At 49.6% G+C, this 12909-nt stretch overlaps 1 protein-coding gene across 1 annotated transcript in view; it reads left to right on the top strand.

The window, feature by feature from the left end:
- Positions 1-12688, top strand: part of PDLIM4 (PDZ and LIM domain 4) — a 28413-nt gene extending 15725 nt beyond the window's left edge. The window contains exons 3-5 of the mRNA XM_010579189.1: positions 9856-9940; positions 11415-11560; positions 12514-12688. Of these exons, the coding sequence (XP_010577491.1) occupies positions 9856-9940; positions 11415-11560; positions 12514-12688 (406 nt within the window). The remainder of the gene's footprint in view (positions 1-9855; positions 9941-11414; positions 11561-12513) is intronic.
- The last annotated feature ends 221 nt before the right edge of the window (positions 12689-12909 follow it).

Below are 12909 nucleotides of genomic sequence, written 5' to 3'. Positions count from 1 at the left end.
ATAAACAGAGCAAAGCCTCGTTGGTTCCTCATGGTTCATCAGAGTGGTGTCCGAGCCACCCGGCCAAAGCAGAGTCCCCTGAGTTCAGCCCATGTCGTAGGGATGGTGGGGCTTCAGCATTAGGAAAGAAAGAAAAAAAGAAAAACAAGAAAAACCTTCACGCAGGTAGAATTTCTCATAGCCAAGGAGGACAGTCATTTTGCTTTCTATTTGGAGCAGTTTTAGGGAGACTGCGTGGTCTTCTACCCCAAACGGGGGCTGTACCCAGGGTAGGACAAGGGTTCCCTTCCTGGCTGTCTGCAGGCTGGTGGAGCTTTCCTTGGAAGAGGTGGAAATCTTTGTGCAGTGATGGAAGGTTTTGGTGAGCTACCAGCTGCTGAGGTGGTTTGGCAGCAGAACAACTTCGTCAGGAATTAGAATAAAGTTCTGCTGGAAACAACTTTCACCTGCAGTGTGGCAGCGTTTTATTCTCATGGATGAGGGTTTCTACTGTGTGAACTTATGGGCTGAATTCCCGCTTTTACACCTCGTTTTAGCCACCGGTATCAATTAGCATCTGTTCATTGGCTGAGACTGGACCCTCGAGTACTCCTCCTCTGTGGGAGGCAGGCGGTACGTGCCCAGCTTTCTGCTGGTGTCCTCCCAGTCCTTGTGGTTAGGAACTGGTCCTTGGGTCTTGCTGCTGGTAGCTGCGACCATACTGGTGGTGGTAGCTGCCATGTGAGCGTACGCGGTGTCTCCTCTCCAAAGAGGTGACTTCTTGCACGGACGCAGGGCAGGGGTTGTGGCGCACTGGTACAGCTCCGCTCCTTCACGAGAGGAGCAAGATGGAGGTCTCGCAGCACTGCAGGGATGTGCCTTGGTGGGGTTAAGGGTGATCTGTCTGTCTTGCTTCCCTGAGATGCAGAAATGGTCGTTAATGACCTCGTGGTGGTCTTGGAAGCTGCTGTGTGGAAGACTCCTGGCAGCAGGAGGGTCTGTGGCTTCAGGTTGGGTTTGCCCAACTGCACCTACCAGGACAGATATTTTTAACTGAGAGACCTTGCAGTGTGCCCAGAGGAGTGGTGGGTTCTCTATAGCAGAGGTTGCTGGTGATGGCCCACAGCCTTGCAGTGGTGCAGGGTTCGTGGGTGAGGTGGCTTGGGCTTTGCTAGACGGGAAGATAGGCAAGAGGATTGCAAGGGTTTTGTCAGGTCTTAAAATCTGTGTTTATGAAGACGTTAAAGGCTCTTGTGTCTCATAGGCAAAAATAAATGCTCAGGCTTCTGCAAGATAGGAACAGACAGGAGCTGGTGACGGTGAGGAACTGTTCAGCGTGGGGTGGCTCCTCTCGGGGAGGAGATCGCACTGTTGGGTCGGTTGGGTGGCTCCTCCAAGAGCAAAACACACCTTGGCTGTGCCCAGAGAAGCCTGTGGGAGTGGCCTTTCTCTTGATAGGAAAAACTGAATAGTTTATTTTTTCTACAGCAAGGACAGCAGCTCCAGTAATGCTTTATTAGGTCTATTTTTAGTTTGGCCCAAAGTGAGTGCTCGGTGACATGGCTCTTGGATCTCGCTCCCCTGTTTCCCGAGTGACTTGTTGGATCCAGCTGACTCTCCCCAGCTGTTAGTCATTGCTGGAAGCGTGTCCAGTGCTACCTCCTTGGTGTGAGCAGATCCCTGGTCCAGGACCTGCCTCCTGGAGAGCGGAGTGACCTGGTGCTGGGGAGGGAACCGTGTCCTGGGGCAGTGACGGGGGGATTTTGTTGGTTTGTGTGCGTGTCCAGCAACTGCCGTTTGTGATGGCTGCAATCACTGCCCTGGACTCTGCTATGAGGCTGAGCTCCAGGAAGGCCCCAGGTGCAGAGGGGTGGATTAGTATCTCCTCCCTGGGGCAGAAGGATGCTCTCCAAGCAGTGTTCTCTCTGTACACTGCCTTCAACAAAATATAGTCAACAGAAGGAGAATTTTTTTTTAATTAAGTGTGTTTGAAATATATTTGAAACAACAAGTTTGTTTGTATGTCTTTAGTGAAGATATATGAAATTCAATGTTAATTGTGTTTTACCAGAGGAGGCTCCCTCCAGCCGGGCGTTTATGGTGAGGGAGGGCAGGGAGCCAGGCAGCGAGCCTGGCAGCGAAGGGCTTCCAGCCTTCTGGGCTTCTTCCATCTCATGCCCTTTCTCCATGAACCCTTGACATTATGTGTTACTGAGGTAGAGAACAAGATTGGTTTTGTTTTCAAACTGTGGTCAATAAATGCCCTTTGAGTAGAAAGTTCAGTAGGAAAATCAGAATGGGGGGAAAACGTGCGGAGGAGGACAAGAAGGGGGAGTTACTGTGTGGTTTGATGGGACGTCCTGAGACCGATGTGGCCCGTCTGGGTTTCGGAGGTGTTGGGGATGCGGAGAGCCCATTGAAGCTGGTGGCAGGAGATGCTGCTTATCCCGTGTATCAAATTTGCTTCATTAAGAAATTTGGATACACTGGTGGGGGAACAAGTAATGAGCCACAAGGACTGACTGACTGTGGGTAGAATAAACAATTAGAGTGTAAAACTTTCCCATGCAGCGCGGGCAGTATCTCTCCCCCGTACTTGGGAGGGAACAACTGGAGTAAGTGGGATTTCTGCTGTGATGCAAACTTTATCCACGGTCAGGCGTGACCATGTGGCTGGACTGTAAATAGATTGGCGCATGTATCGTGTTAGCACAGTCTGGCATTAGGAATGTCACACTGGGTTTGATGGTTTTTCTCTTACCCAGCTGCATGGCAGAATCTGTTTATCTAGTCGGTGCGGAGGGAGAAAAACGGAGAGATTCTGATCAAATGTGAACGTGTAATTTCCAAACACCATAATGGCAAGCAGCACCCAGAGCGCTCCTCCCCGTGGCTCTGCCGGCCGGAGGACCGTGCCAGTGGTTGGGAAGCACATCTGCCGTGGCTTCGCTCGCTGGGAGCGGTGCTGAGCTCCTGGGGAACTGGGGGCTCCAGTGGTATCAGGAGCCCTGGGGAAGTGGAGTTTTGAGGCAGCAGGAAAGATTCACGGTGCAAACGGCACGGCTGTGTTGGCAGAAGGGAACCACGTCGTTTCCTGGTGTATCTGGCACGGTTGCGTGACAGCTCCTGGGAAATTGGAGGAGTGCTTGTTTTCTCTCCTTGGGACACTCCAGTTTCCCTGGACTGGTTATGAACCCCGCAGGAGACAGGGCTGGGGAGGTAGCTCTGAAGATGTGGGCTGCTGGCTTGCAAAGAAAAGCAGGGCTCAGGGCAGCTCTGCGTCTGATCTTCCACATAATTTTGGGGAGGCTGAGCAAGGCAGCGTCTGGAGGGTATCGGCAGCAAAACACACAGCACGGTGAGATGCTGGCAGAGCCCGGGCGTTCTGTCTCCAGACAGTGGTAACCTTGGATGGAAAAACTGTTTTATTTTCTAACAGTAACAAAGGATCCAGCAACCCAGGCTTGACAAATCACATCTGGATTTTCTGTAGTGATGTATGTTCGTGTGAACAAGTACTTGCGTATTAAAATCAATATTATTTCTTGCAATCAACCCTTTCTTATTCTGGAAGACAGTCAATGTCTGGGCCAGTGCACATAACAAGCCTAGGGCCCAGAGATAAACCAGCTCAGCAGCGCAGCTTGCTCTGTTCTTGCTTAAGTATTACTGTGTATTTTCTTATCTCTTTTTTTTAAAGAAAGCCTTCCCAGCTCCTTTGAATGTTAACATCTCTTGTGGTTATGCTGCAGCCCTAGTTATTAGGGAAGACTTGTTGCTTCAAATCGGATCATGCCTCAGATAAAAGCAGCCATAAAATTGAGTTGGAGCTGTGCTTTGCTGAAACCACCGCTTGAGAACAGAGGCTTGAGTGCCCAGAGGACCTCGGGCACTGGACAGGAGACCTTGTGGCATCAGCAATGCTGTTCCTGCTGACGCACACCGCTGGAAAGTCCTTGGCAGCACTGTCCAGACCTGCCTGTCTGTGCCAGAGGGGGAAGGCGAGCCCGAAAGCTTTTTCTGAAGCTTTTGTCATCTGCCAGCTGGGAGTATGAAGGCTTGTGCTGCATCCTTCTTGGAGGAGTTGGCCCCAAGTCCACATGGGGAAAACTGCTGGGAAGGGACGTTACAGCTTTTCAAGTGTGTTGGGGGCTGTGGCTGCCCTGTGTCCCCTGCAGCCCGGAGTCAGTGCTGGTATCTGAGGCTGCCCCTGCTCTCAGGCTATACTAACATGTATTTCTTTTTTTAAAAAAATCTCTACTCTGTCCTTTATCAAGGACTTTAAGCACTCTTGGGGTAGTTCTCCCTCCTTCTTCACATGCCCATTCTCTAACGCCTTTCTCAGCTAGACCCCCGTCTCTCCTGAAGCTAATGGGTGTTTTGTCCCTGGCTTTGTCAGATTGCGTTTTGCCCCAAGATGTGCAGGGCAGTTTCTAGGCAGCGGTGCTGTGGAAAGCAAAGCAGCACAGTAGTCGTACTGTTCCAAAACAGAGTGGAGGAAAATCCTCATCAGCTCGTGAAAGGAGTCGGTTTATGTAACCGATGCTCATGTGGGTACTGATGTAACGTGCGAGGAATTACTTGGGCATCCCTGTAACGAGGGGTGGGCATCCAGGTCATGGTTAAGGGCTCTGAAATGCGGGGCCAGGAGTTCAAATGGGCTTAGTAAGGCTGGAGCAGCGCCTGGCGCCTGGGCTGCAGGCGGAGGCGGCGATGGTGCTGATGAAGGCTTAGCGGGATGGTTCAGGATGCCCTGATGATAAATCAGCCTGTTCCAGTGTCGTCTTCCCAGCTGTTGAATCCCAAGCCAAGGTAGTACGGGGTCTGCTTCGCCTGCTGCGTGGCATCTGCAAGGGAGGGTAAGGGCAGGTATGTGGCAGCTGCTTGGAGAAGATCCTGGGTGTTAAGCAGCCTCGTGAATTATTACTCACCGAAATGTGGTATGGAGATCTTGGTATTTATCCACAAAATGTATGCATTTGACTGGCGGCCAAGGATTTCAGAGTTTTAAATAGTGTAAATGTGTGGATAAGGATGATCACATGGTAAAACTTGTTCTTTTTCTTCTTTCTCAGAGACAACTTCACACTAAGTTACACAAATGAAGAAATTCCTTATCAGGCAAGAAGGGTGCTTTCTGGCTCCTCTGCCCCAGGAGTAACATGTTTACATTGCTGTGATGTGCAGGGAGGAATTCATGTGTGTTGAGACATTTTTTCCTTAAAAAAAAAAAAAAAATTTGATGCTGTTCTTCCCAATCCAATCCAATTACAGCCTTTTCTTTTGATAATAACACTGGGGCTGTTGGTGTGTGGGGCCGGGTGGGTGCTGGAGGACTGGCAGCATCTGCCTGGCCCCAGGCACAGCCAAGGACCCCGGGGTTGTTGTGCTGTATTTATTTCCTGACTGTAGTGTCAAAGCGTAAATTATCGAAGGTTCAGCTTTGGTTCCTTCTATCTATAATAAATCCTGGAAGCAGTTTCTTCCCCCTCCATCTGGTGTGCGTGCTGCAGCTGGGCCCTTGCCCCTGGAGGGAAGATATTTCAGAGATGGTGACTCTTCTTTTTGAATAGCAGCTGTGGAAACCCCTGCCCAGCTCCGGGGGCTGTTTTGCTCTGCGCAACCCTGGCAGAGCGAGGACAAGGGGCTGAGAAGGAAGCAGGCTGGCGTCCGTGGGCTGGGAAAACCCAAACTCCTTTACAGATGGCGACAGCATGCAGCGTTGTGTTCCCCGTGAGGGTCAGATTTGTTCTCGTTTGCTTGAGACCGAGTGACGAAGCCCAAGTGCAGAACTGCAGTGAGGCTTGTAGCCACGAGCTGTGCTCTGCTGTGGGACGGATAACCGAACCGAAGTTCTGCTGAGTCTGCTTGGAGAATCCGAGTATGAAGATTTTCTATTTATTCCTGCTCTCTGTACAGAGATGGAGTTTTTCTGGAAGTTTCTATGGGAGAAAGCCCAGTAACGAGTCTGCTGGACGTGTAGCCCCAAAAGTCCCTGGAACCTCACGTAGCTGATGTTCTTCTGAGTCCCCCTCCTGCCTCCCCCAGCCCGCGGAGGTTTGGTTGGGGTCTGTTTGCTGCGAGCAGTGCAGGCACACTGCTGGAAGATGGGAAGGTTGACAATGTATGATGTTCTCAAGTTTCCAGTAAAAGTACAACTGAAAAAGTGAATCACAGCTTCCCCTCTGGAGCTCCTTGAGGACTAATAGAGAGGAAAAACGGCAGCTTTCCAGAGCCTCAATACACAGCAGTGGTTTCAGCTGAGAGGAATGAAGAAGGAGAAATCCTGCAGCTTCTCCTTCACCTACCCTGGACGAGCTGGGTCCGTCGTGGTGCTCAGCAGAGCTCAGCTCCTGTGCCCGTTCACCAGCCTGTGCAAAGCCTTGCCCACCTTGCACGGCCGGTGAAAGCCCTACATTGGGCTGTGGGGACGGATCCAACAGCTCGCGGTTAGCACGGCGAGGTTCACAGTCCTGGGGATTTAGAAGCATCAGCTGTAGCTGCTTCTAGACTGAATTCAGCTCCTAGAAGGCTAACAGCCTTATCAGTGATAAAAATCAGTTGTGACCATAGTGATGTGCCATCATGGGAGGTGAGTAGCGTTCAGGAGGTGGGCAGGAACCTGGAGTCACCCCCCTGAGAAGGGACCGTACAGTTTGGGGTGAAATACAGCGATGTGGTTGTTCCGGAGGTTTGCGTAGCTGTCGCCTGCTCGCACCTGTGTGGCTGCACAATAGCAGACGGGCAGTGTCCCGGGTCCGGTCTGGCACTTCCCAAGTGCTAAATGTTAGTTTATAAGGGGATGGAGAAATTAGAAATTCAATAAGACCCAGGAATTCTTGCAGCTTGAAAGCAGCCCTGCAAATGTAGAGAGCAAGACTTGCAGATCGTTACCAGGTGAAAAAACATTTTGGTAAAATATGTGAGCATATGCAAGTAATCTTTTGAGAATGACGTTGAGTCTTTTAGAAAACAAATAGTGGGATAAAAGGTGTCTGCAACTTTGTTTTTTTGGTTATGTCTTGTTAGTGGGTCCGTTTCCCGCGAAGCCCCGTGTTGAAGGCCTAGCGCTAACCTAGGTCAAGTTATTTTGCTTAGGATTGTCCTAGCAGCCGTTAAAATAGAGTAGGACATTGTTAGTACAGGGTAATGATTTCCACATAGCTGACTTTAATCCGCTACAACACATCTGAAAACATTTTTCCCGTCCTTGAGCCGTAAATTAAACGACTCGGAACATTTGAGCGCGACGTCTGATCTCTCACCCATTATGTTAGAAAAGTGTGATTAGTTTTTGCTGTTGCCTAAACACAAAGCTCGGACTGTTGGTAGCACGAACCTGCTGCCAGGGTGCCTTGGGGTGGCCGTGCTGACCCTGAGGTCCCCACTGCTCTGGGGCTTGCTTGGTTCCCTGTCCTGGGGGGGCTGCAGGGGACCCCCCTCTGCTGCTGGTCCTGCTGGGGGACGTGGGCACGGGGGTGTTCCTGCAGCCGGGATTGGGATGTCGGCTCAGAGCATCAGCCTGTTCTGCAGTAGCTGCCCATGGCATCGTACTCACAGATGGAGTCGTCTCTTAATTATTTCAGATGACCTCGTATTCTGCTGTTCCCAGGCAAAAGAGGGAGTCGCCTTGTGTAAGCATAAATGCTCATCAAACTTACGACTTGCATTTCTCTCTGGTGAGGCTGGTGTTTGTCCCAGTCCCCCTTTGCTTTGCCTTTAAAAGTGCCAAATAGAACCTAAATTGTGCCGTATCAGCTTAATTTCAGAGTAGTTCAAGTGGGAGCTGTGGCTGAGGTGAGTCTGGTTTTGTTCAGGCCATCGCTGGAAGCTGTACGAGGCTGTCTTGCTTATACCAAGAACTTTTGCTCGCTCTAAAGAACTGATGGTCAAGCCTTGAGTTTAATCATTAAAAGCACTAACTATGAAGGGGCTTTCTACATGCAAACCTAAGTCTGGCTGTGTCATTCATTAAGCATGAAGACACCTATGATGATTTTTTGGAAAACAAGTTTAGCTGCTTTCTGGTACAGATGATGTGATCTTTGTTTATCAGAGCTATAGGGAACTTGGAAACTAGAAAGTGCTGGCAATACTGGTGACCAAATGCCATAGCTTCATGCAGAGCAGATTTACTGCTATCGCTCTTATCTTCTGCAATCAGAATCACTTTCTGAATCTCGGTTCTCATTTACTGGCAAATTGAAGTCTTTGGGGATCCTTTAAGCTGTGTTTGGCACGCGGGCTCCAGAGCTGAGCAAAGGGGAATGTCGTAACTGCCCCTTCTCTGCGGCAGTGTGAGCACACGTCAGGCTGATTCAATGCAGGGGAAAAAGCACAGAAATAATAATGATGATCTCTTTGCATTGTTCTGGGCCTCCAGATGAAATTCTCAATGTGGGAGCAATATACTCAGCGCTGGATCATGGCAAAAAGCGAGTTGGGATTGCTGCCGTTCCTGGAAAGGATGGTTTCCTTTGTCCCACTGAAAACAGTTGGAAAGACCAACTTAAAGTGAATTGTCGCAGCCTAAAATCAAATAATTACAGGGAAGATGATTTATCAGAACAAGACATCTAGCTATGAGAAAAAGTATGTTATTCCCTGTTGAAAAAGCTGTGATGGTAGTACTGAGTAGTGGTTTGGAATAAAAAAAGCTTAAATCCTTAAGGGGTGTATCCAAAGTGCATTGAAGCCAGTGGGAGTCTTTGCTTTTGATAGGTTTTGGATCGGACCCTGAATTTGGGAAGGTAGGTTTGTATGCTGACTGGTTTAGATGCAAAGTACCAAAGGTAAAATATCACCTCAAGATTTCCTGGGTTAAAACCGTGCTCCTTATTTTTCAAACTTGGACTCTGCAGATAATTAAGCCAAAGCTGAATGTCGTACGTGGCAGGGGCCAGAGTCCGACGAAGGATGCTTGGCCGCAGTGAGTGATCTGTGCCTATCAGAATGAGGCCTGTTTTTATTAAGTGGTGCACGATGGTGATGATAAATGGAATGGTTTGCATTTGAAAACTTTATCTTGTACTTCATGCGGTTTCCATCTCCCAGCTCAACTTCTCAGCATCCAGAAAAGCCCATATATGTCCCTGCTGGACCTTGCCCGGGCCCCTACAGCTCCCTCGTGCCCCGAGCGTTGGAGGGGACAGCCGCGCTGGAGATCCCGTCCCAGCTGTGCCCCCAGATGCCTCTGTGGGGAAAAAAATGATCAGGCACATGGAAAAACCTTTGGACGGTGGCAGCGTCCTGCTCTGGCTTGGCAGGACTGAAGATGCATTTGTGAATGGAAACTGTATTTTTAGAGCTTTTTCTATCTGGCACCTGTTGAAAGGGTCAAGATGATTCATACAGGGTAGCATGTGAAAGGCATTTATATAATTCCTGCTGTGGTCTGGTATATAGGCCTGCCAGGGAATGCATATATATGTACATATATATACACACACACATAATCAGAATACATTTCAGGCAGAATACATTTCAGGATTCAGGGCCAGAACAAAGGGGCAAAGCCAGGCGTACGCAAAACAAGAACCACCACAAGCCTGTCTGCTGATTTCTTGAACTGAAATAAGTTTGTATCTTAAACTCCACACTAAGTTGGAGCCTGTAGTTTAAGAATGGTTTGAGCTTCCTGGTTTTAATAGCATGGAACTAGCATCTTCTCTATTTACCACTGTACTATTTCTGAGGATAATTTTAGACAAATGCATATATATATTCATTCCCTGGCAGGCCTATATACTATATATATGCTTGGTGGGGTTTGGGGTTTTTTTTAAAGTCTGTTTTTTGTTGCTTGGGGTTTTGGGTATCTTTGGGGCTTTTTTTTAAAAGCAATTTAAGTTGAGTTTACTTAATTTCCCATTGCAGAGCCGAAGGGAAGACCTGGTCCCCCCCTGTTCTGGAAGATGGGAAGGCTCAAGCGTATCGGATCAATATAGAGCCAGAACCGCAGGTACGGCGGCAGCAGCCCTACACGCAGGCTGGGCTTTCCAGCTGGGTTTTCTGGGGAGAGGAGATCTGTGTCTGGAATCTGGAAAGCTCTCTGCTCTGCTTGCAGTCCTTCCAGAAGCTAAGGAGTTTCTGTGTGTGGTTTTAAAACGTCATGTTTGTTAGACTTTTCCGTGCAGGTCTTGCTGTGCTTTCCTTGGGCTGGTAAAGCCCAGGCTCCTGCGGTGAACTAGATCCCCAAACTGATCTGGCTTAAACCCAGCTCCGTAATTGCCTTCCACCCAAGTTAGGCTTTGTTGAATCAGCTTGCCAGAGGCACGAGGAGGCTGGGCAAGTGCCCTGGGGAGGGGAGCAGCACCAGACCCCCCTCGACGCCGGTGACCCAGCTCCTGCCCAGCATTATTTTTGATGGAGCTCTTGGGAGCCTTCCGAAGGGTGCTGCCCGATGCCTGCCCTTCCTGAGCACAGCACGCCCGGGGTCTGTTTGCACCTGCCTTGGCCGATGTGCCTCCGTCTTGGCTGCTTCCAAAATCCACTGCACCCTCCTAATCCCGTGGCAGTGATTCACTTCACGTGGTGGTGGATGTTTTTTTGGCTGTTTGGTTTTTTTTTTTTTCTTTGATAATGGTCTCTTTTCTGTCTCGCTCCTTTCTCTTCCTTCTCTCTGCTTTGCAGCTTGTCTCTTCCCTCTGTCTTCAGCTCTTTTCCCTCGACTCTCCTGCCAGCACTCTGCCTGCAGCCTCCCCTGCCTTCCCACCCCGAGGTCTCCGAGAGCTGGGGCGAGGGCAGAACCATCTCCAGCAGCAGCCTGCTACCGGGAGGTGGATGGAGCTGAACGGATCTCCGTCTTTCGTACCCATCTCTTGACTAGTAGCTTGTTAGCAAGGTCAAAGATGACTCTCGTTCTCCTTTGGCTCCTCGAGGGCAAGAGGAACAGTGTCTCGCTCCTCCCTTTCCGCCTCCAAGTTACCCGACTGTTGGGTTTTTGGATGTGCTGACCCATGATGCCTGCTGGAGAGTTATAGGGGGAATGAGGAGGAGACCGGGAGGAGGGAATGGAGCAAAGGGGAGCTCCTGCTGTCTTGCTTCCCCTTGGATGGGCGCTGAGCTGATGCACATGCTGCAAGCTTTCCCAGGGCACACAAGGTAATGGATGGCAGGACTGAAGCCTGCTGAGATTTCTCGCTGCTGCAGGTTGGCCAACCCCTCCCAGAGCAGTGGCAGAGGCACCAGAGCTGCTTGCAAGCTTCGGAAAACAAAAGTACATCAGTTCAGGCTGACAAAAAAAATCCCACAATTGCCACAGCAACACGGGAGCACTCTTGTGCCGATGTGGAGTGTTCAAATATTGCTCATATGGTTTCTCTCTCCACAAAGGTGGTTTGTGTTATGGGCTGTTTTATGAAAGCTTTTTCTCCAGCACTTATAAAGTGCCTGTGTGCAGATGCTGTTGGCTTAGCTCTGCTGCTTGTTCCTAGAGGTGGCTCTTTGAGTGTCCTGACAAGGGTCCCAAGGTCCCCCCAGAGCCCTTCCTCAGCTCAGTCCAGAAGGAATACAAGACGTGCAAGGGTGGAAGAGGGAGGGATGATGCTACGAAGAGTGGTGTTGGCCTCGTTTCCCTTCCGTGAGCAGTGGGGAGAGAGCACTGGCAGCAGACACTGCACCAAATGACAAGAATGGGGTGAGATTCTCCAAACCCCACAAAGAGCGGACCTGTGTAGTCATGCCTGTGAATCTGTTGGCTGTTGTAGCTGTGTGGAATTTGCAAATGTTTTGCATTTCTGCCTGGGGACAGCGGGCAGAGGGGCTTGCAGCCGCTGGCGTTGCAGAATGGCAGCACCAGCAAACCCATCCCAGTATTGCACACGAGTGAGTCGTGGGTCTGCTCGTCTTTCCTGCGCTGACTGACAGAGCAGGGGGATCTGTGTGCTTGGGCTTTGAGTTCTGGCCATGTTTCCTTCATTAATCAATTACGGCAATCTTTTTTGACAGTTATTTTTTCTTAATAGACTTAGATGTGCCCAAAACCCTATGAATAATATTAAATAAAGACCAAATGTGCAGCAGTTCTGCTGCCAGATACAACATTTCTGAGGTTTAATGCAGATTGGATTTGAATCTGACTATTAATATATGTTACATATGGATCTTTTTAAAAATTAGACAGTTACATAGAATATAATGAGGGAGTAGAGGTGGATTTTCCCAAATCCAGACCTACACTGAAAATGTGTAAATCTGGGGAGCACTCAGCGGGTAAAGCAGACGTGTTTGTGGCAAGGCATCAAGAGAGGTACAAACAAGAATATGCAGGTACAGACAACAGGTTCCTGCTCTTGCTCTCTTTTTCAATGGCTGGATCTCGACGTTGTCTTGCTTAATGGCTTTTCTGGTTTCCCAGAGAGGAGGTGAAGGAGGTACCACATGCACATTAGTGTATTCTTGCTGTGGTTGCACCCTAGATGTGCTGGTTGACTCTTCTCGCTCCCCAAACCGATGGTGCCTCGAGCGTGGTTCACACTGACTGCTCGGGACGTGTGCCAGTAGCTGTACTAACTAACCCCTGCGTTATTGCAGGTGTCCTCTGACTTGCGCGGTGCTAAGGGTGATCATCAGCACCCAAGAGTGCCAACCCACGCAGCAGGCATCGCGTCCACTGGGAACAGAGATCCCAGTCATGGCTGGAGTCCCCTGTGGAGCAATTCCATATGACCCAGGACTGCCCTATGCTGTGTTCATTCAGCCCGTGTAGCAAAGGCACTTATTAGATTGTGAGAAAGAAAAGACGCATTGTAAAGTAATAGCGTGGCTCAAGATGTGCAACCTTTAGGTGCACTTCCTTGCATCTGGAAAAAAGCCATCTGCTTTGAAACACAGGGGAAAAAAAGTCTGCTGGAATTCTGCCCTCGAATCGCAAAAATAGGTTTGGGGTTGTCCTCAAAAAGGGTTTTGAGAGCTTTACCCCAAGTGGCC

The sequence above is a fragment of the Haliaeetus leucocephalus genome, unplaced genomic scaffold (assembly GCF_000737465.1).
Source record: "Haliaeetus leucocephalus isolate CR32 unplaced genomic scaffold, Haliaeetus_leucocephalus-4.0 Scaffold656, whole genome shotgun sequence".
NCBI classification, from domain to species: Eukaryota; Metazoa; Chordata; class Aves; order Accipitriformes; family Accipitridae; genus Haliaeetus; species Haliaeetus leucocephalus.
The sequence above is the reverse complement of the archived record's forward strand: the minus strand, read 5'-3'. Positions and strand labels throughout refer to the sequence as shown.